We start from the raw sequence: 20656 nt of genomic DNA, 5'->3' as shown, positions 1-20656 counted from the left end.
AAGTTAGGACATGCTGTATATATATATAGTGGGGTGCTCGGGGCTGTTCTATTGCAAGCCAGTGTCACAGTGCCATATTCTTTGTCTCCAGATACTAAAAAAGGACTGGCACAATAAATGCAGTAGTAGCATCTCATGTGTGGCTATTTCTGCTCTACTTTGACAGAGGCAGATTCTGCTAAGAAATTAATATGTATGGTTTTAGCCATGGGATCACTGCTGACAGCAAACTCTGTGAATGTACAAAAAAGCAGTTAAAGTTGTAAAGAGGCGTCATGAATTACGGGATGCCTTGGATCTTTTGTTTGGGCAGTTCACACCATAAATTAGGTTTATTTTACATTGTTGGGCTATGCCTATGTAATTTTGTCGCTTACGTGGGACACAATGGGAGTATCCATCAAGATAAAGGGCCTCATTCTGACCTTGGCGGGCGGCGGAGGCCGCCCGCCAAAGTACCGCCGTCAAAATACCGCTGCGCGGTCAAAAGACCACCACAGTAATTCTGAGTTTCCCGCTGGGCTGGCGGGCGACCGCCAGAAGGCCGCCCACCAGCCCAGCGGGAAACCCCCTTCCACGAGGATGCCAGCTCCGAATGGAGCCAGAGGAGTGGAAAGGGTGCGACGGGTGCAGTTGCACCCGTCGCGATTTTCAGTGTCTGCTATGCAGACACTGAAAATCTTGGTGGGGCCCTGTTAGGGGGCCCCACGACACCCCATGCCGCCATCCTGTGCCTGGCCGCCAAAACCGCCAGGAACAGGATGGCGGTATGGGGGTCGGAATCCCCATGGCGGCGCGAGGATTCCCCAGGGCAGCGGAAAACCGGCGGTACACCGCCGGTTTTCCGTTTCTGACCGCGGCTGTACCGCCGCGGTCAGAATGCCCAAGGGAGCACCGCTAGCCTGTTGGCGGTGCTCCCGCGGTCGTTGGCCCTGGCGGATTTTACCGCCAGGGTCAGAATGACCCCCAAAGTGCTTACAGGATAAGAATGCATTTATACTACTTTAACACCAGAGGGCACCAAAGTATTTTAAAAAACAGCAAAATAGTGTTTTTTTAGTTTCTACTGAAAAGCAAATATTACCTTCAGTGAGGTTTTATTAGTTATTATCAGTTTGAACTGAAAATCCAAAACCCTACCCATTTTAAACAGACATTCAGCTACTGAGATACACAGAGCAGCATCATGGATACATAGGAGCAGTTTTTGGGCCATTCATGCATAGTATTATAGCAAATCCCAGCAGGCACAGGACTCCATGTCACCTGACTGACGTCTTCATGCCGGTTCCACTTGGTGATCAGGAGGAGCTTGGACAGAGCTTCGGGATATTGATCACGGATTTCATGACGTAGCTTCCATATCAAGTCCTTCTCGTGCTCGTACAGTTCTATAGGCCCTTTCTTCTCCAAAATCTCCTTCAGCAACAACTGCTGCTTACATGCCAAATGAAACAAGAAAGAAAGTATACTTGTCAAAATGTTAACTTTTAAGCTTAGACAATCAATGTTAATGGCGTTCTCTCTTTCCACTCATAGTGCTCTGGAAGAATCTGTAATGTAATGCTGGACTGTCCAGTGCTTATGACTATTGATGAGGATCTCCTGGAAGAGAAAGAAAGGTTAGAGGGTTAAAGTGATGTTATAGTTAGGTGTGATAATAACATCTTACCTTGTGTTAAAAAAAGAAACTGAAAAAACAAAGGAACTCACTGAAAAAACATGGTTAAAGTGGTTTTATGGGTAACTGTTGAAATAACATCAAAAACTAATGTTTAAAAACAAAATTCAACAACTACAGTTTAATGAGCTAACTATAACTTGTGTTCTCCCCACCCCACTGCTTGTCACCTCAGATATAACATCACACATGACATTTAATGACATAATTGATGATGTCTCAAATCCTATTGTTCAGTCATTGTGACACCGTCTTTCAGTGTTTGTGGACTTGAAGTAATTCAACATGTTACACTTGTGACTGGCTTCCTATTACCAATTACATGATACTGGATATAACTTTTGACCACATGCAGAACACAGGGCACATCTGTCAAGTCACCCACATGTGGTGGTTGTTCCCTTATTTTCACTAGTATTCACGCGCCTGTTATGCCATTAATTGTGTTTGACCACTGACTTTGTGTTTCACCACTGTGCATATTAGTTGTTCAATGTTCACCAGTAGCACATTACATGTTGTATTCAGTTTAGCTGCCTATTGGCTTTAGCATGGCATTAGGCATTACATTCTGTATTCAGTTTAGCTGCCTATTGGCTTTAACGTGGCATTAGACATTACATTTGGTATTTAGGTTAGCTGCCTATTGGCTTTAACGTGGCATTATTAGACATTACATTCTGTATTCAGTTTAGCTGCCTATTGGCTTTATCGTGGAGTTAGACATTGCAGTTGAGACATTGCAGATGAGCTGTGTTTTTCCACATGGTAGACCAAGCTGTGTTTTTCATATTATGTTCACACCAAACCCTAGCGTGATAAGAGAGGGTATATTTTGTGTTTTCCTCTCTACTCAGCCTTGGGAAGGAGCGAGGTTTAGGAGATCTGGCCAATCGCCAATAGCTTGTTTTCTTCCCAACTCTGCATGTTTTGGCTATTAGAGGAAAGAGCCTGTTAGCAGGTTTTTTCATTATAAGGGGTGTCCCTGGGCAGCAGCCAGGGGGAATTTTCCAAGACATCAGTCAGGAGCGGACATCAGCTGCCTGACCTCCCGTTTGGGTGGAAATGAAAATGTCACTTACCCAGTGTACATCTGTTCGTGGCATTAGTCGCTGCAGATTCACATGTTTGGCACAGTCCGCTGCCTGGTGTTGGGCTCGGAGTATTACAAGTTGTTTTTCTTCGAAGAAGTCTTTTTGGTCACGGGACCGAAGGACTCCTCCCTCCTCGGCTCCATTGCGCATGGGCGTCGACTCCATCTTAGATTGTTTTCCCCGCAGAGGGTGAGGATGGAGTTGTTTGGTATAAATAGTGCCCATGCAATGGAGTGAATATGTATGTACGTTAAGAGTTTCTAATAATTATTTACAAATGTTCAGATGTTTAAGATTTATGATCTACTTCTAAACGGCTACAGGCTTCCCGGGGAGGTGGGAGGGTACATGTGAATCTGCAGCGACTAATGCCACGAACAGATGTACACTGGGTAAGTGACATTTTCAGTTCGATGGCATATGTTGCTGCAGATACACATGTTTGGCATAGACTATAAAGCAGTTACCTCCCCTAAAAGCGGTGGTTTAGCCTGTAGGAGTTGAAGTAGTTTGGAATAATGTTCTTAGTACAGCTTGGCCCACTGTAGCTTGTTGTGCATTTAGTACGTCTACACAGTAGTGTTTAGTAAACGTATGAGGCGTAGACCAGGTTGCAGCCTTACATATTTCGCTCATAGGAATGTTTCCTAGAAAGGCCATTGTAGCACCTTTCTTTCTGGTTGAGTGTGCCTTTGGTGTAATAGGCAATTCTCTTTTGGCTTTAAGATAGCATGTTTGAATGCATCTGACTATCCATCTAGCAATGCCTTGTTTAGAGATTGGATTTCCTATGTGTGGTTTTTGAAAAGCTATGAACAGTTGTTTTGTTTTCCTGATTAGCTTTGTTCTGTCAATGTAATACATTAGTGCTCTTTTGATGTCTAATGTATGTAGTGCCCTTTCAGCCACAGAATTTGGTTGTGGGAAGAACACTGGCAATTCTACTGTTTGATTTAAATGGAATGGTGATATTACTTTTGGCAGAAATTTTGGATTTGTTCTTAGAATTATTTTATTGTTGTGTATTTGAATAAATGGTTCTTGTATGGTAAATGCCTGTATTTCACTTACTCTTCTGAGGGATGTGATTGCAATGAGAAATGCGACCTTCCAGGTTAGATATTGCATTTCACAGGAATGCATGGGTTCGAAAGGTGGACCCATGAGTCTTGTTAAGACGATGTTAAGATTCCATGAAGGAACTGGTGGTGTTCTTGGTGGTATAATTCTTTTTAGCCCTTCCATGAATGCTTTAATAACTGGTATTCTAAATAGAGACGATGAATGAGTAGTTTGTAGGTAAGCAGATATTGCTGCGAGGTGTATTTTTATAGATGAAAAAGCGAGATTTGCTTTTTGCAAATGTAGTAAGTATCCTACTATGTCTTTAGTAGAGGCATGTAATGGTTGTATTTGATTGGCATGGCAGTAGTAAACAAATCTTTTCCACTTAGATGCATAGCAGTGTCTAGTGGAAGGTTTTCTAGCTTGTTTTATGACCTCCATGCATTCTTGTGTGAGGTCTAAGTGTCCGAATTCTAGGATTTCAGGAGCCAAATTGCCAGATTCAATGATGCTGGGTTTGGATGCCTGATCTGTTGTTTGTGTTGTGTTAACAGATCTGGCCTGTTGGGTAGTTTGACATGCGGTACTAGTGAAAGGTCTAGTAGAGTTGTATACCAAGGTTGTCTTGCCCATGTGGGTGCTATCAGTATGAGTTTGAGTTGGTTTTGACTCAACTTGTTTACTAGATATGGAAGGAGAGGGGGAAAAGCGTACGCAAATATCCCTGACCAACTCATCCATAGAGCATTGCCTTGTGATTCGCGGTGTGGGTACCTGGATGCGAAGTTTTGGCATTTTGAGTTTTCTTTTGTTGCGAACAAATCTATCTGGGGTGTTCCCCAAATTTGAAAGTACTTGTTCAGAACTTGGGGGTGAATTTCCCATTCGTGGACTTGTTGGTGGTCTCGCGAAAGGTTGTCTGCTAGTTGGTTTTGTATTCCTGGAATAAATTGTGCTATTAGGCGAATGTTGTTGTGAATCGCCCACTGCCAAATTTTTTGTGTTAGGAGGCACAATTGTGTTGAGTGTGTTCCTCCTTGTTTGTTTAAATAATACATTGTTGTCATGTTGTCTGTTTTGACAAGAATGTATTTGTGTGTTATTATGGGTTGGAAGGCTTTTAACGCTAGAAATACTGCTAACAGTTCTAGGTAATTGATATGAAATTTTGTTTCGTGTATATCCCATTGTCCTTGAATGCTGTGGTGATTGAGGTGTGCTCCCCACCCTGTCATGGAAGCATCTGTTGTTATAACGTATTGAGGCACTGGGTCCTGAAATGTCCGCCCTTTGTTTAAATTTTTGCTGTTCCACCATAGAAGCGAGAGGTATGTTTGGCGGTCTACCAACACCAGATTTTGAAGTTGACCCTGTGCTTGTGACCATTGTGATGCTAGACACTGTTGTAAGGGTCGCATGTGTAGTCTTGCGTTTGGGACAATGGCTATGCATGATGACATCATGCCTAGAAGTTTTAGCACAAATTTTGCTTGTATCTTTTGGTTTGGAAACATAGCACTTATTACCTTGTGGAATGCCTGCACTCTTTGTGGACTTGGAGTGGCAATTCCTTTTGATGTGTTGATGGTTGCTCCTAGATATTGTTGTGTTTGACACGGTTCTAGGTGTGATTTTGTATAGTTGATGGAAAACCCTAGTTTGTGAAGGGTTTGTATGACAAATGTGGTGTCGTTTGCGCATTTTTTTACTGTGTTGGTCTTGATTAGCCAATCGTCTAGGCAAGGGAACACATGTATCTGTTGTCTCCTGATGTGTGCTGCTACTACTGCTAGACATTTTGTGAACACTCTTGGTGCAGTTGTTATTCCGAATGGCAACACCTTGAATTGGTAATGTATTCCTTTGAATACGAACCGTAGGTACTTTCTGTGAGAAGGGTGTATTGGTATATGAAAGTACGCATCCTTTAGGTCTAATGTGGTCATGTAATCTTGCTGTTTGAGCAGTGGAATGATGTCTTGTAGTGTGACCATGTGAAAATGGTCCGATATGATGTAGGTATTTAGTGTCCTGAGATCTAATATTGGTCTTAATGTTTTGTCTTTTTTTGGAATTAGAAAGTACAGGGAGTAAACTCCTGTGTTTTTTTGTTGTACTGGTACTAACTCTATTGCATCCTTTTGCAGTAGTGCTTGAACTTCTAGTCCTAAAAGTTCTAAATGTTGTGGTGACATTTTGCGTGTTTTGGGGGGGATGTTTGGTGGGAAGTTGTGGAATTCTATGCAATAGCCATGTTGGATTATTGCTAATACCCAATTGTCTGTTGTAATCTGTTGCCAAGATTGGTAGAATTGGCTTAGTCTTCCCCCCACTGGTGTTGAGTGAAGGGGTTGCGTGACTTGAAAGTCACTGTTTAGGTGGAGGTGTTTTTGGAGTCTGGAATCTTCCCCTACTCCTTGGGAATTGACCCCCCCGATATCCCCTGAAACCTCCCCTTTGGAAGGAACCCTGATATGGTGTGGTTCTTGTTTGTTGGCTGGTGGTGTCTGTGGGTTGGCCACGAAACCCCCCTCTAAATGGAGTTTTTCTGAAAGAGCCTCTGCTCTGCGGGGAGTAGAGTGCGCCCATGGCCTTGGCCGTGTCTGTGTCCTTTTTAAGTTTTTCAATGGCTGTATCCACTTCAGAGCCAAAAAGTTGATTCTCGTTGAAGGGCATATTAAGGACAGCCTGCTGGATTTCAGGTTTGAAGCCCGAAGTGCGTAGCCAAGCGTGTCTCCTTATGGTGACAGCAGTGTTGACTGTTCTTGCTGCAGTATCGGCTGCGTCTAGTGAAGAGCGGATTTGATTGTTTGAGATCGTTTGTCCCTCTTCCACTATTTGCTGCGCCCTTTTTTGGTATTCCTGGGGAAGATGGTCTACGAGAAGTTGCATCTCGTCCCAGTGTGCGCGGTCATATCTGGCCAGCAGCGCTTGTGAATTTGCGATGCGCCACTGGTTGGCTGCCTGTGATGCTACTCTTTTCCCTGCCGCATCAAATTTTCGGCTTTCTTTGTCCGGAGGTGGGGCGTCGCCAGATGTATGTGAATTTGCTCTCTTGCGAGCTGCTCCTACTACCACGGAGTCAGGTGGTAACTGCGAAGTAATAAACACTGGGTCTGTGGGTGGTGGTTTGTATTTCTTATCCACCCTTGGGGTGATGGCTCTTGATTTTACGGGCTCTTCAAAAATTTGTTTTGCGTGCCGTAACATCCCTGGTAGCATTGGGAGACATTGATATTGGCTGTGTGTAGCCGAGAGGGTGTTAAATAAAAAATCATCCTCTATAGGATCGGAATGCAGTTGGACATTGTGGAATTCTGCTGCCCTAGCCACCAGTTGCGAGTATGAGGTACTGTCCTCTGGCGGTGACGGCTTTGTGGGGTATGACTCGGGATCATTGTCCGGCACTGGGGTGTCATACAGGTCCCAAGCGTCTTGATCCTGATCGTCATGACTTATGGTAGTTTGCGCTGGTGAGTGCATTTGTGGCGGTGTTTGTGCCGGCGATGCCTGTGGTGGAGAGGGCGGAAGCGTGACTTTTTTAACCACTTTGGCTTGTGGTTGTGCGTCATCCTTTGGAAGTCCGATCCTTCTTTTCCTCATGATTGGGGGAAGGGTTGATATCTTCCCTGTGTCGTGCTGGATGTACAGTCTCTTTTGTGTGTAGTCCGATTCTACACTTTGGAGCTCTTGTCCAAATCTGTGCATTTGGCCACTTATTCCTTGTTCCTCTGAGTAGGATGAAGGTGTGGTATTTTTCGGCGCCGAGAGAGAATCTTTTTTCGGTTTCGGCACCGACAGAATTTTTGTTCCTTTCGGCATGGATTCTCGGTGCCGATGTTTTTCGGTGCCGGTATCTTGTTTTTGTCTCTCGGAGCCGCTTTCTCGGCTCCGAGATTGCTCCATGGCGGTCCCTCGACCGGAGTCGGGTGTCTTCGCTATGGGCGTGCCCTTTTTCGGCGCCTTCGACGGGTCGCCTGTTTTATGGGTCGAGCCATGGCCTGTTGGCAGTGGCGTCCCCTGGGCTTTCGGTTTGTCGATGGATTTACTTTTCGACGTCTTACTCACAGTTTGTTGCTGTTGTTCGACGTCGGAGTCTCCGGATTCTGATTCCGGAACCGAGAATGTTTCCTCTTCCTCGTCGAAACGTTGTTTTGTCGACGTGGACGCCATTTGTTGACGCCTGGCTCTTCGGTCCCGGAGTGTTTTTCTGGACCGGAAGGCTCGACAGGCTTCACAGGTATCCTCCTTGTGCTCGGGGGACAAGCACAAGTTACAGACCAAGTGCTGATCTGTATAAGGATACTTACTGTGACATTTTGGGCAGAAACGAAACGGGGTCCGTTCCATCGGCTTCGATGTCGCACGCGGTCGGGCCGACCAGGCCCCGATGGTGGATCGAAACTACCCCAAAGTCTTCCGATGATCGGTGTCGATGTACCTAACTATCCCGATACCGAACGGAACAATACCGACGCTTTCTTCCGAGATTCTGACTAACTTTCCGAACCGAAACACGGAGCGAAAAGGAATACGTCCGAACCCGACAGCGGAAAAAAACAATCTAAGATGGAGTCGACGCCCATGCGCAATGGAGCCGAGGAGGGAGGAGTCCTTCGGTCCCGTGACCAAAAAGACTTCTTCGAAGAAAAACAACTTGTAATACTCCGAGCCCAACACCAGGCAGCGGACTGTGCCAAACATGTGTATCTGCAGCAACATATGCCATTGAACATCTCTTTCTCGCAGTTGAACAGGAGTCATCAAATTCCAGGCATGAGAAAGATGAGGAGCAGTGATAGGCCCTACGGTGATGAATTTTGACTTTTATTCTTTGCCTTGAAGTTATGCTATAATATAATCACATGTATTTGCTGTGTACATTGCAATTGAGAATCACTTTGATATAATTTCCTTTCATTGCTGTGACTACTTTTAAACGTGTGCTTCCAACCTACTAACCTCGTCTCTTAGGAACCTCGTGGTGAAGTAATAATAAATGTCTTCTTTAAACTAAGAAGTGCATTCCAGAGAGGTTTTGTCAGCTCGGTCATAAGATAAGGAAAGCAAAACGCCACCTAAAAAAAGCCTCTATAGATTTTAATGGGAATGAGGTAATCCTCTTTTTAAACCTAGATCACGCACTATATAAAAATTGTAATCTATTCCATTTATCAGGACTTCAAATGACTCACAATCTAAAGTCAAGAGGTTGACAGGTATGTGTTGTGTTTGCTACTGAAAAAAACTCCTTCTGCCAGGTCTTATGGACAATCCTATATTTTTGTGTTAAATTACACTACAAACATTCCTGAGATGGGCACAAACGCATACAACCTTACAGCCACGCTTATAATACCACTGTTAGATATACATCTCTGAGTTGTACACGCTGACAATCTATATTTTTCCAAATCTGCAATGCCTCAAAATTGTCAGTGAAGTTTTGGACATAAACATTCATACCTTATATTGCTTGTAATGAAAATGTCACTTACCCAGTGTACATCTGTTCGTGGCATTAGTCGCTGCAGATTCACATGTTTGGCACAGTCCGCTGCCTGGTGTTGGGCTCGGAGTATTACAAGTTGTTTTTCTTCGAAGAAGTCTTTTTGGTCACGGGACCGAAGGACTCCTCCCTCCTCGGCTCCATTGCGCATGGGCGTCGACTCCATCTTAGATTGTTTTCCCCGCAGAGGGTGAGGATGGAGTTGTTTGGTATAAATAGTGCCCATGCAATGGAGTGAATATGTATGTACGTTAAGAGTTTCTAATAATTATTTACAAATGTTCAGATGTTTAAGATTTATGATCTACTTCTAAACGGCTACAGGCTTCCCGGGGAGGTGGGAGGGTACATGTGAATCTGCAGCGACTAATGCCACGAACAGATGTACACTGGGTAAGTGACATTTTCAGTTCGATGGCATATGTTGCTGCAGATACACATGTTTGGCATAGACTATAAAGCAGTTACCTCCCCTAAAAGCGGTGGTTTAGCCTGTAGGAGTTGAAGTAGTTTGGAATAATGTTCTTAGTACAGCTTGGCCCACTGTAGCTTGTTGTGCATTTAGTACGTCTACACAGTAGTGTTTAGTAAACGTATGAGGCGTAGACCAGGTTGCAGCCTTACATATTTCGCTCATAGGAATGTTTCCTAGAAAGGCCATTGTAGCACCTTTCTTTCTGGTTGAGTGTGCCTTTGGTGTAATAGGCAATTCTCTTTTGGCTTTAAGATAGCATGTTTGAATGCATCTGACTATCCATCTAGCAATGCCTTGTTTAGAGATTGGATTTCCTATGTGTGGTTTTTGAAAAGCTATGAACAGTTGTTTTGTTTTCCTGATTAGCTTTGTTCTGTCAATGTAATACATTAGTGCTCTTTTGATGTCTAATGTATGTAGTGCCCTTTCAGCCACAGAATTTGGTTGTGGGAAGAACACTGGCAATTCTACTGTTTGATTTAAATGGAATGGTGAGATTACTTTTGGCAGAAATTTTGGATTTGTTCTTAGAACTATTTTATTGTTGTGTATTTGAATAAATGGTTCTTGTATGGTAAATGCCTGTATTTCACTTACTCTTCTGAGGGATGTGATTGCAATGAGAAATGCGACCTTCCAGGTTAGATATTGCATTTCACAGGAATGCATGGGTTCGAAAGGTGGACCCATGAGTCTTGTTAAGACGATGTTAAGATTCCATGAAGGAACTGGTGGTGTTCTTGGTGGTATAATTCTTTTTAGCCCTTCCATGAATGCTTTAATAACTGGTATTCTAAATAGAGACGATGAATGAGTAGTTTGTAGGTAAGCAGATATTGCTGCGAGGTGTATTTTTATAGATGAAAAAGCGAGATTTGCTTTTTGCAAATGTAGTAAGTATCCTACTATGTCTTTAGTAGAGGCATGTAATGGTTGTATTTGATTGGCATGGCAGTAGTAAACAAATCTTTTCCACTTAGATGCATAGCAGTGTCTAGTGGAAGGTTTTCTAGCTTGTTTTATGACCTCCATGCATTCTTGTGTGAGGTCTAAGTGTCCGAATTCTAGGATTTCAGGAGCCAAATTGCCAGATTCAATGATGCTGGGTTTGGATGCCTGATCTGTTGTTTGTGTTGTGTTAACAGATCTGGCCTGTTGGGTAGTTTGACATGCGGTACTAGTGAAAGGTCTAGTAGAGTTGTATACCAAGGTTGTCTTGCCCATGTGGGTGCTATCAGTATGAGTTTGAGTTGGTTTTGACTCAACTTGTTTACTAGATATGGAAGGAGAGGGAGAGGGGGAAAAGCGTACGCAAATATCCCTGACCAACTCATCCATAGAGCATTGCCTTGTGATTCGCGGTGTGGGTACCTGGATGCGAAGTTTTGGCATTTTGAGTTTTCTTTTGTTGCGAACAAATCTATCTGGGGTGTTCCCCAAATTTGAAAGTACTTGTTCAGAACTTGGGGGTGAATTTCCCATTCGTGGACTTGTTGGTGGTCTCGCGAAAGGTTGTCTGCTAGTTGGTTTTGTATTCCTGGAATAAATTGTGCTATTAGGCGAATGTTGTTGTGAATCGCCCACTGCCAAATTTTTTGTGTTAGGAGGCACAATTGTGTTGAGTGTGTTCCTCCTTGTTTGTTTAAATAATACATTGTTGTCATGTTGTCTGTTTTGACAAGAATGTATTTGTGTGTTATTATGGGTTGGAAGGCTTTTAACGCTAGAAATACTGCTAACAGTTCTAGGTAATTGATATGAAATTTTGTTTCGTGTATATCCCATTGTCCTTGAATGCTGTGGTGATTGAGGTGTGCTCCCCACCCTGTCATGGAAGCATCTGTTGTTATAACGTATTGAGGCACTGGGTCCTGAAATGTCCGCCCTTTGTTTAAATTTTTGCTGTTCCACCATAGAAGCGAGAGGTATGTTTGGCGGTCTACCAACACCAGATTTTGAAGTTGACCCTGTGCTTGTAACCATTGTGATGCTAGACACTGTTGTAAGGGTCGCATGTGTAGTCTTGCGTTTGGGACAATGGCTATGCATGATGACATCATGCCTAGAAGTTTTAGCACAAATTTTGCTTGTATCTTTTGGTTTGGAAACATAGCACTTATTACCTTGTGGAATGCCTGCACTCTTTGTGGACTTGGAGTGGCAATTCCTTTTGATGTGTTGATGGTTGCTCCTAGATATTGTTGTGTTTGACACGGTTCTAGGTGTGATTTTGTATAGTTGATGGAAAACCCCAGTTTGTGAAGGGTTTGTATGACAAATGTGGTGTCGTTTGCGCATTTTTTTACTGTGTTGGTCTTGATTAGCCAATCGTCTAGGTAAGGGAACACATGTATCTGTTGTCTCCTGATGTGTGCTGCTACTACTGCTAGACATTTTGTGAACACTCTTGGTGCAGTTGTTATTCCGAATGGCAACACCTTGAATTGGTAATGTATTCCTTTGAATACGAACCGTAGGTACTTTCTGTGAGAAGGGTGTATTGGTATATGAAAGTACGCATCCTTTAGGTCTAATGTGGTCATGTAATCTTGCTGTTTGAGCAGTGGAATGATGTCTTGTAGTGTGACCATGTGAAAATGGTCCGATATGATGTAGGTATTTAGTGTCCTGAGATCTAATATTGGTCTTAATGTTTTGTCTTTTTTTGGAATTAGAAAGTACAGGGAGTAAACTCCTGTGTTTTTTTGTTGTACTGGTACTAACTCTATTGCATCCTTTTGCAGTAGTGCTTGAACTTCTAGTCCTAAAAGTTCTAAATGTTGTGGTGACATTTTGCGTGTTTTGGGGGGGATGTTTGGTGGGAAGTTGTGGAATTCTATGCAATAGCCATGTTGGATTATTGCTAATACCCAATTGTCTGTTGTAATCTGTTGCCAAGATTGGTAGAATTGGCTTAGTCTTCCCCCCACTGGTGTTGAGTGAAGGGGTTGCGTGACTTGAAAGTCACTGTTTAGGTGGAGGTGTTTTTGGAGTCTGGAATCTTCCCCTACTCCTTGGGAATTGACCCCCCCGATATCCCCTGAAACCTCCCCTTTGGAAGGAACCCTGATATGGTGTGGTTCTTGTTTGTTGGCTGGTGGTGTCTGTGGGTTGGCCACGAAACACCCCTCTAAATGGAGTTTTTCTGAAAGAGCCTCTGCTCTGCGGGGAGTAGAGTGCGCCCATGGCCTTGGCCGTGTCTGTGTCCTTTTTAAGTTTTTCAATGGCTGTATCCACTTCAGAGCCAAAAAGTTGTTTCTCGTTGAAGGGCATATTAAGGACAGCCTGTTGGATTTCAGGTTTGAAGCCTGAAGTGCGTAGCCAAGCGTGTCTCCTTATGGTGACAGCAGTGTTGACTGTTCTTGCTGCAGTATCGGCTGCGTCTAGTGAAGAGCGGATTTGATTGTTTGAGATCGTTTGTCCCTCTTCCACTATTTGCTGCGCCCTTTTTTGGTATTCCTGGGGAAGATGGTCTACGAGAAGTTGCATCTCGTCCCAGTGTGCGCGGTCATATCTGGCCAGCAGCGCTTGTGAATTTGCGATGCGCCACTGGTTGGCTGCCTGTGATGCTACTCTTTTCCCTGCCGCATCAAATTTTCGGCTTTCTTTGTCCGGAGGTGGGGCGTCGCCAGATGTATGTGAATTTGCTCTCTTGCGAGCTGCCCCTACTACCACGGAGTCAGGTGGTAACTGCGAAGTAATAAACACTGGGTCTGTGGGTGGTGGTTTGTATTTCTTATCCACCCTTGGGGTGATGGCTCTTGATTTTACGGGCTCTTCAAAAATTTGTTTTGCGTGCCGTAACATCCCTGGTAGCATTGGGAGACATTGATATTGGCTGTGTGTAGCCGAGAGGGTGTTAAATAAAAAATCATCCTCTATAGGATCGGAATGCAGTTGGACATTGTGGAATTCTGCTGCCCTAGCCACCAGTTGCGAGTATGAGGTACTGTCCTCTGGCGGTGACGGCTTTGTGGGGTATGACTCGGGATCATTGTCCGGCACTGGGGTGTCATACAGGTCCCAAGCGTCTTGATCCTGATCGTCATGACTTATGGTAGTTTGCGCTGGTGAGTGCATTTGTGGCGGTGTTTGTGCCGGCGATGCCTGTGGTGGAGAGGGCGGAGGCGTGACTTTTTTAACCACTTTGGCTTGTGGTTGTGCGTCATCCTTTGGAAGTCCGATCCTTCTTTTCCTCATGATTGGGGGAAGGGTTGATATCTTCCCTGTGTCGTGCTGGATGTACAGTCTCTTTTGTGTGTAGTCCGATTCTACACTTTGGAGCTCTTGTCCAAATCTGTGCATTTGGCCACTTATTCCTTGTTCCTCTGAGTAGGATGAAGGTGTGGTATTTTTCGGCGCCGAGAGAGAATCTTTTTTCGGTTTCGGCACCGACAGAATTTTTGTTCCTTTCGGCATGGATTCTCGGTGCCGATGTTTTTCGGTGCCGGTATCTTGTTTTTGTCTCTCGGAGCCGCTTTCTCGGCTCCGAGATTGCTCCATGGCGGTCCCTCGACCGGAGTCGGGTGTCTTCGCTATGGGCGTGCCCTTTTTCGGCGCCTTTGACGGGTCGCCTGTTTTATGGGTCGAGCCATGGCCTGTTGGCAGTGGCGTCCCCTGGGCTTTCGGTTTGTCGATGGATTTACTTTTCGACGTCTTACTCACAGTTTGTTGCTGTTGTTCGACGTCGGAGTCTCCGGATTCTGATTCCGGAACCGAGAATGTTTCCTCTTCCTCGTCGAAACGTTGTTTTGTCGACGTGGACGCCATTTGTTGACGCCTGGCTCTTCGGTCCCGGAGTGTTTTTCTGGACCGGAAGGCTCGACAGGCTTCACAGGTATCCTCCTTGTGCTCGGGGGACAAGCACAAGTTACAGAGCAAGTGCTGATCTGTATAAGGATACTTACTGTGACATTTTGGGCAGAAACGAAACGGGGTCCGTTCCATCGGCTTCGATGTCGCACGCGGTCGGGCCGACCAGGCCCCGATGGGGGATCGAAACTACCCCAAAGTCTTCCGAGGATCGGTGTCGATGTACCTAACTATCCCGATACCGAACGGAACAATACCGACGCTTTCTTCCGAGATTCTGACTAACTTTCCGAACCGAAACACGGAGCGAAAAGGAATACGTCCGAACCCGACAGCGGAAAAAAACAATCTAAGATGGAGTCGACGCCCATGCGCAATGGAGCCGAGGAGGGAGGAGTCCTTCGGTCCCGTGACCAAAAAGACTTCTTCGAAGAAAAACAACTTGTAATACTCCGAGCCCAACACCAGGCAGCGGACTGTGCCAAACATGTGTATCTGCAGCAACATATGCCATCGAACCACTGTATTACAACCATTTAGCTATCTAATGTGCCCAGATACCCACTGGCGAGTAATCTATTGTCAACAAAAGCTTTGGGCTTTCTCACAGCTTTGTTTGCCTCAGACTTTGGCTTTAAGCCACAACTTTCAAATATACCTCTGCCACCTACATCTGGTGTGCTCTGCCTTTACCTTGTTTGACATGAAGTACTAATTGCACCCTACCCTTTAATAATTTGTAAACAGTGTGCAGTATAACTTTCAACAAGCACAAACACATTTGCCTCCAAGGTTTACCTGTGTCCATGCTAAGCATCCACATGTGTACACAAAGTGACTCTATACTGTATATGGTAATAGTGTTATCAATGATCTTCTCAATGATGTCATCAATGTTGTAATTTGAGATGCCATCAGTGATGTCAACAATGTCATTTAACATGTCATAAGTGATTTAATGAGTGAGGTCATAAGCCGTGGATGGCAGGGTTCAGGTGCAAGTTATTGTTAGCTCAGTAAACTATGACTTGTGAATTTCAGTGTTTTTTCTTGTTTTAAACATTTTTATCTTATTTCAACACTTAAACATAATGCTCCTTCAACTTTCGTTTTTTGCTGATTGCTGTTTTTTTTTTTTAAACACAAGCTAAGATCTCATTACCATACCTGACTAAAACATAATTTTAACCTTCTTTCAGTGATTATATAAATAATAATATGTGTGTGTGTGTGTGTGTGTGTGTATATACAATACAGATATATGTATCTTTATACACAAGATACTCAGATGAGTGAACACTAGTAATTCTAAGCTTACCTCTATATAAGTATTATGGAGATATGGTGTAGTTGATATTCTGGACATAATATTCTAGACAGTCAATAATAAAAATTTAATATTTTGAAATAAGCTTGTTAATGGCCATAGAAGCACTCTCTCACTCTACACTCAGTTATGTGACCTTAGGGACACCCTCTTTCTGTGACCTCACTTGTCTTATGTACAATTGGTGAAGTGGTTCAAAGGCTATTCTCTTAGTCTAACCATAAACTCTTAGGTTACAGTGAAAGCATCTTTTTGCTCTAACATTATAGCCATTGAGACTAGTTATGTGATGTGTAGAGCATTTTTGCCCTCTTGCTGCATAGCACCAGGGTATGCGACGTTAGCAAAAGGAGACGTGCTCTAGTAATGGGGAGGGAACCCTTTGGGCACAGGGAACACCAAACATATAAAAGGTAATGGGAGGAATGCCTGCAGTAAGTCTAACCACTGGCAATCATGCAGAACAGGGAACACTTTCTGGACATACAATTTAATTCCCTAGGAAAGGTGCAAAGGGGAATCACAAACTTAGGTTTGGCGGGGAACAGAGTACAGAGAGCAGTGAAAGGGCATCTCCTATGCTGGAAGATGGTACTCCCCATGGCTAGGTTGAAGCGGACATATCAGCAGGCTCTGAAGACTCACTGTAGAAGGGTACGGAAAGGGTGACGTGCAAGACTGATCTAACTCTGCTAAGAACTGGGTGAGAAGGTCATCATACAAGCCAACTGCAGCCAACACTGTACAGCACAGGTTGGAGAACTACTTGGGAATAATGAAATCAACGGATGGACAGGTTGGGGATATTCCAGGTCAGTGGGGACTTCCCCCCCAGCAGGCTTGATAACAACACCTTGGTTCATGGTGGGAGCACCTGTACCTCTTCAGGAGTTGGGTGCACATGTTCTCCATTTTTTCCAAGCTCGAGGATCTGGAACAAGAAGAGAAGAAATAAGCCATGACCACACAGAAGCAACATAGCAGGAACAAGAGGCAGAAGGGACATAACAAAGGCAGAGGGACATGAATGCAGCATGGACAGTAGAGGAGTCAAGAGAAGGCTCAGTGGGTGTTACTGCTTCGCCCAGGCCAAACTCTATCCTACTATAGAATCACCATATCTCACACAATCACACCAGCCCAAACATAACAGCAGGGGATGGTTAACATCCATCCCTGTACCGCTTATTTTCAGAAATGTGTTTCAGTGACCTTTCGTTTCAGGGTTTATCAGCTGTGCCAAGTCATTGTTGGGGCTGTTGTGGAGCAATCTGCTAAAGCAGCAGTGGGTTGATTAGGTGAATGGTAGACTGTTCTCTTGCTCCTTAGTTGATATTAAGAAAATGCTTGTCATGAATAGTAAAAGGTTTGCTGCAGTGAAGCACCGAGCCACTTTGAGGATCTTAAAGTCAATAATACTCTTGACTGGTGCCTCAACGTCTAACTGGATGCCACCAATGTTCTCATCCTTCAAGTACAGAGGTGAAGGAATCATCACCCCAACCCTTTCTATGGGGAAGAGATTCCCTTCAGGTGCTTTTTCCTCGAGTGTCTCCAAGAATAATTCTAAAAATATTTAAACCGGTGGTAAGGCATTTCTTTACAAATGCAACATCTGTATATATATATCCAGAAACAGAACGCAAACCACGCAGATATTGTGGTAATGATTTTAAAGACTTTTTCCCACCAGAGAACGTGCAATTTTCATAGGGGGCCAACATGTTGGTCAAGGATCACCTTTTGTGAAAAGGTTAAAAAAAATGTTTTACCTCGGGGAAAAAGTGACAGAATTCTGAGATATAGGTATCAGATGCCAAATAAACAAAAAGCATCCTGTGGAAAAGAACATCATTCATAAGTTAGCTTTAAAAAGGCACTGGTTTGGGGAATATTTGCTCCGTAAGCAGACATTTAAAAAAAGAAGAACTGCCCACTGTACCTGATGTGCATTATCAGACAGTGCAGCTACTAAAGTTTAAAGTAGCAGTTGTCTAACATCACAGCTTCAGCATAGAAGCTCAAACCTCTTCTTTGGGATTTCTTTTTAAATGAATTTTTTGGAGTGTCGTTCCAGTCATATTTGCTAGTAACTATAATTTTAAAAAATGTGCCTATTGACATGTTTCTTCAAAATGTATTTTAGAAAATGAAAATGTATATATTTAAAAAGCCTCCAGGAACCCTGCATTCGTGGACAGATATTCTTCTGTTGCCGAGAAAAGAAATTCCACAAGAGAGAAATCTATTTTGTGTTTAGAACAAGGCTTAGAAAGGGTGGAATCGATGGCTGAATCCCTCATTGTAAAAGCAGATTTATGAATTGTGGCCATTTTGTGAACTTTATTCTTGACTCCATTTTGAAGATGAAGGTTACATGGAAAACATTTGATCCTACCTGATACTGCACTAGTTCCTGCATATTTTTGTTTTTGAGTAATGAAATTAGATTTTTGAAAAGACAGAGGTATATGATGTTAAAATAGTTACTGTTTGCTTTCTTTTGGTTTCAAAAGTTTTGCAGAGAAGCTTCAGCAGCACTGTAAAATTGTGATTTTATTTCCCCAGACCTGCGATTAGGAAGTTACAGATTCAGGGCTTAAGTGCATAACAAATTCCTTAATTGCATTATTTGGAAAGATGGTCTATTGGTGAAAATGTTTATGTGAAAATGTACACTTAAATCGGAAAACAGAATAGCTATTTTTAAAGGAGCTAGAAAGGCAAGGAACAGAGTGAAGCAAGTAGGTGTTGGCTAATGATGTCGGAAAAGAATGTGCAGTGGGAGCCTTAAACAAGAACCCTGTACCTTTGGCCTGTTCGGTATGAGGACACTGCTGCCTATTCATTCCACAAGCCTTTATAGATCTTAGGAAGTAAGCTCTAAGAAGGTGCATCAGGTATATGCTCAAAAAGCAATTCTAACATAGGAGAGCCTAGGGCAACAGAAGACCACAGTGGCACATGACATGATCTAGTTTCACCCTTTGCTCATGGTTATTCAAAAGCAGCTAGTCCAATGGATCTGGTGATAGTCTGAAGTCTTATTTGAGACTATGGAGAAAGAATGATAGTAGATCTGAGTTTGGCACAAACTGGTTTAATTTTGGTTTGAAGGGAGACAGCAAAATGGTCAAATACAATTTCTGTGCTGTCTTACTGCTTTGATTTTCACCCTAGTTGTGGCCTTAGGAGATATAGATACTTCCTTTTTTAAAATACGTGGTTACATCTACGGTGACACGTTTCACAATCCACATTCTTCTTCATCCTCTTGTCTCATCCACAACCTCTCGCCGCACAAGCACTTGCATATTAAAGTTGCAGAATTACACAGAATTAAGCTCCTATGATAGACTAAAAACCTGCAAAGGGTAAACGTAAACCAGCTGCTCTTGCTGGAGATAAATCACAATACAGCTCCTTCCAGACCCCAATCTACTCACCTTCTCAAAGGATGGATAGTACACTGGATGGGGAGTAACAGTAGGGAAGCCGATGCGAAGGGCAGCCGCACTCTCTGTGTTTGGGTTGCTTTGCACAGTTCCCATTGGATTCAGTAGTTCTTTGTCATCTTTAAACAACAACAGAAGATTGTCAGATAGAAGAAGTTTGGAAGCTCTCAGAAGTACAAGAAAGGCATTTGCTCATTTCATTGGGAAGTTGCTGATTATTGGGCAGTGAATGTGGCAGCTGTTTACTATGGATGCCCTCTGTTTCATTGCAACTACAATTCGATAACCAAGTTACTCCTTTGTTCGCCTGATTGTCCAAAGGTAGCAAGTGCACTTCAGTTAAATGTCAAGTCACTGTAACAGCTTACAATTACGAAAATCTAGAGCTGTTAAAACAAGGAAACGCACAAAAACGAGGGTTTTAGAACTCTCTGAGAACAACATAAAAACATATTCATGGCTTGTATGTGAAAGGCACTGAAAAACAAATTACATCTTGTTCATTGACCAGTGATACTCTATGGCAAAAGCTTTGTTGTAACAGCTAATCTTCGTAACTCTAAGGTTTACTTTGAATGACAACTACATTATTCAGCATTTGAAGCAGACGTACCATGAAACTTGATATGATGCACTTGCTGAAATTCCTAGTTTCTCAGCAGTCCAAGGTGAAAGGCTGCACAACTTCAGGGTTTTAGCCCTCGTAGCTGAGGGTGTAAAGGGGCCGTCAAGGTCAATGGGGATGCTCCACAGTGTCTAAGGAGCTGTTCAGAGGAATATTCTGCTCAATAAAAAATAACTATTGATGAGTCGATTTAGAGGTGGTCAGACCCCTGATTTACGCTGAAATACACCCTCTTCCGACAGCCCGAGGAAGTAGGGAGCATAGGAGGTGAGCCAAGCATTTTGCAGGTTTCACTCTACTTTGTGCCCCCTTTTCGACTACTAGGCACTGGCGTATTGCTCTGAAATGCCCTGAGCCCTTCTAATCAGAACCCAGTGCATATATGCTCAGACCCTTAAAAAGGTAAATAGTAAATTGGCTTATATCCAATTGACATATTTTAACTTATTTAGAAAGCGTTCGTATATGGTACTAGAGATGTCTAGAGCTTTTAAGTTAAAGTGTCACGCTTGGACTGACGCACTAGGTGTAGGACTAAGAGTATAACAAATCACAACATACTGCTAACTCGACTTTGCCATTCAATGCAATGGCAAAGCCCAATACTCCCTTT

At 43.4% G+C, this 20656-nt stretch overlaps 1 protein-coding gene across 2 annotated transcripts in view; it reads right to left on the bottom strand.

Annotated features, from left to right (window-relative positions):
• PIK3CD (phosphatidylinositol-4,5-bisphosphate 3-kinase catalytic subunit delta) overlaps positions 1-20656 on the bottom strand; it is a 479399-nt gene that overhangs the window by 184742 nt on the left and 274001 nt on the right. For both annotated transcript variants that reach the window (XM_069241165.1, XM_069241164.1), the window contains exons 10-12: positions 19410-19537; positions 16844-16894; positions 1267-1434 (exon numbers count right to left, since the gene is read on the bottom strand). In XM_069241165.1, the coding sequence (XP_069097266.1) occupies positions 1267-1434; positions 16844-16894; positions 19410-19537 (347 nt within the window). The remainder of the gene's footprint in view (positions 1-1266; positions 1435-16843; positions 16895-19409; positions 19538-20656) is intronic.

Source organism: Pleurodeles waltl, chromosome 6 (genome assembly GCF_031143425.1).
Source record: "Pleurodeles waltl isolate 20211129_DDA chromosome 6, aPleWal1.hap1.20221129, whole genome shotgun sequence".
Taxonomy (NCBI): domain Eukaryota; kingdom Metazoa; phylum Chordata; class Amphibia; order Caudata; family Salamandridae; genus Pleurodeles; species Pleurodeles waltl.
This window is presented reverse-complemented; position numbering and strand designations above follow the sequence as displayed.